This window comes from Psammomys obesus, unplaced genomic scaffold (genome assembly GCF_907164565.1).
Source record: "Psammomys obesus unplaced genomic scaffold, mPsaObe1.curated_primary_1811, whole genome shotgun sequence".
Classification (NCBI taxonomy): Eukaryota; Metazoa; Chordata; class Mammalia; order Rodentia; family Muridae; genus Psammomys; species Psammomys obesus.
The window spans coordinates 42,051,356-42,054,141 of record NW_026591086.1 but is presented as its reverse complement, the minus strand read 5'-3'; the positions used below and the strand labels follow the sequence as shown (position 1 = coordinate 42,054,141).

At 42.7% G+C, this 2,786-nt stretch overlaps 1 protein-coding gene across 1 annotated transcript; it reads right to left on the bottom strand.

Moving 5' to 3' along the window:
- Positions 1–217: 217 nt before the first annotated feature.
- Positions 218–677, bottom strand: LOC129678871 (40S ribosomal protein S17-like). Its single transcript, XM_055609833.1, has one exon. It carries the CDS (start codon positions 666–668, stop codon positions 261–263), a length of 408 nt encoding a protein of 135 aa, XP_055465808.1. The 5' UTR covers positions 669–677; the 3' UTR covers positions 218–260.
- Positions 678–2,786: the final 2,109 nt, after the last annotated feature.

Here is a 2,786-nt window from a genome sequence, read left to right as displayed (position 1 = left end):
GCTCCATAACTATTAAGTTATGGCCAATTTTAAAAATATAAAAAAGGGGGACATGTCAGGAGCCGTGACTCCAAGTGGCCGGCTTTGATATTTAAATCTCGGCGGAGAGATGGCTTTTGGGAGGCCTTTACTAATGGCAGAGAATTTGCAAGTCCATCTCCTTTTGTTTGTGACAGCAGGTAGGATAGCTTGTGAGGATCACACCTCTTTTTTTTTTTTTTTCTTGTTTTCAGGTTTATTGAAAATATGACAGAACAGATTTAAACGGCTCCACATGGTGTTTTGAAATTCATCCCAACTGTAGGCTGAGTGACTTGCAGGTTGGAGAGACTGCCAAAGTCCAGAAGCTTCAGCATTTCCTTGGTGTCAGGATCTACCTCAATAATCTCCTGATCTAGAGCTGAGACCTCGGGAACATAGTTATCTCTTCTCTCTCTCTCTTCTTCCTGCAACTTGATAGAGATACCTCTCACAGGACCTCTCTGAATCCGCTTCATCAGATGCGTGACATAGCCGGCTATCTTGTTGTGGAGTTTCTTGCTGGGGATAATGGCGATCTCCTCCCACACGCGCTTGTTGGTGTGGAAGTCATTACCCAGGCGCGTGTAGTACTTCTCGATGATGACCCGGGCCGCCTTCTTCACAGTCTTGGTGCGAACTCGGCCCATGTTGGCGGGTGTTGGCGGGTCTCGGTAAAAGAGCGGATCACACCTCTTCCTCAGGCTCCTCGTGCAAATGAAACCATTGCTCTGAGATATTTCTACTCTGGCTCAGAAACTCTACAATAAAAAGACAGGCGGACAGTTACTGCAGAAGAAGGCTGACTCTTGTGTAAACAGGACACAAATAAGCAACTAGATACAATGTTGTGTGATGGGAGGAGCCAGAGGACAGGAAAGAGGGGAGGAGCTAGAGAACAGGAAAGGGCGAGAAGGAGGAGGAGCTCCAGGAGAAAGCACGAGGAGAAAACACGAGGAGGGCAGAGCTGGAGGAGAGATCTTGGAGGACGTGGAGCATGAACCAGACCTAAGATTTCACAAAAAGCAAGTATAATGTGGGAAATCTAAATGTTAGGAAACAGAGGGCTGGAGGCAGAGACTTGAGACTTGCTGCTTGCACTGCTTGCTGCAGCTGCCTGCCTTTTGCCTTGGCTGTCGAGTCTGGACCTTTAAAAAGTTTTCCTGTGTGCTGTGTGTTTATTTTATTAATTTTAATCCTCACTCCCAACTCAAGAACGGTTTGACTCTGCTGGCTGGCTCCGGCAGTCCTTCTTAGTACCATGTAAATATCGCCCACAAATTGTCTCCTCAGGCTCACCCAGATACAGAAAGGCATTATAATAAACAAATAGAAAATTTTAGAAATGATTAATGAGAATTTATTTGTGAATTAGTGGAGGATTACAGCAAATTAAAAGCAAAGTGATTTAAATTACAGGCAGGAGTGGAAAATCATACTTGTCTCAAAGCAATCTATCCAATTCACAGTGTAAGCGAAGATTAGTTCCTGCTTTACCCTATGTGTTTGTGGATAGCTGTGCTGCCACTTTGGGAGCTTGTGAAACAGATGAACCAAAAGGGTTTCAAATGCAGAGGTTTGGGTAGACTGTCTGCATTTATCGACATTAATAAAATGCGAGCACAGGGCAAGGAGAAGGAACGGGTCACATTGCTGTGTTGTATGCATTTTGAGTTTTGATTTGAGTAGTGCTTAATATTTCAGCAAGGAATATTGTCATTTGTTATATGTCTAGCCATCTTTTTAAAGCATATCTTTGAGGCAGGGAATTGTTATGTTGTCCAGACTAGTCTTGAACTAACTGTGTATCTCCGACTAGTTTCAGAGTCACAATCCTCCTGCCTCAGCCTCCCCAGGGCTTTAAAATGTCTTTCTAAAGAATGCCAAATTTTCAGGAAAGGGTTTGTTTTCTACAAACAAAAGTGGTGGCTCTATGGTAATACAAATCTTTAAAAGTCATTGCAGGATGTCAAAGACTTTTAAGAAAGGCATCAGGCTTAACCCGGAAGAGAATTAATTATAGGAAGTTAAAGCCCACCACTCTTACATTGTCCTTATTACTCTTGTGGGTTGGAAATCTGAAGACGTGTTTTCTCCTAAAAGTGTAAGGACACGGGTCGCTGTTTACCCCACTGCAGGATTTTGAGCCAGAGAGAACCTGGTACAGTCCAAGAAACTCCCTACGATGACTGCGTCCTGCTTTTTAAAGTCTGGGCAATCTATAAAGTCATATTTATGCTCACAGATAATGTCTTTGTCTCTTAGAGCACGTTTTACTATTTGAATGAAGATCACAGTGTAATGCGTTTGCCCCATTCAGGCTCTGTTAAACTGCCTGCCTGACTGCCCTGCCGCTTTATTGTTTGTGACGAGAGGCAACGCCGGGTGATAGCAAAATGAAATATTGATAGAAATGCACCGAAAATGTGTTAAAACCACATGTTTTGAGATGTATGCAGAGCTCTTTGAAGTGAAATGGTGATTTTAGTGAATTTATAAAGATGTTAGCACATCTCTTCAGTGGTGAAAACCTCGGTGATGGTAAAATCCCTAACTTACTCAAGGGCATGGATGACAGAGTTTATTAATTTTACAGATTTGCAAATAATTTAATAATAACGATGTGCAACAAGCACGGTTGTTTCGGTAAATCTCCTTAATATCGGCACGGTCCAATAAAGATGCATGTGGCTCCACCCCATGTCCACCTGCTAAATATTTTTAGATTGATTTCAACCAGAGAGATGGGAAAGCACTTCTTTAGAAGC

What these genes read in the sequence shown, in the direction of transcription:
- LOC129678871 (XM_055609833.1), bottom strand. Translation starts at nt 668, where the DNA reads ATGGGCCGAGTTCGCACCAAGACTGTGAAGAAGGCGGCCCGGGTCATC.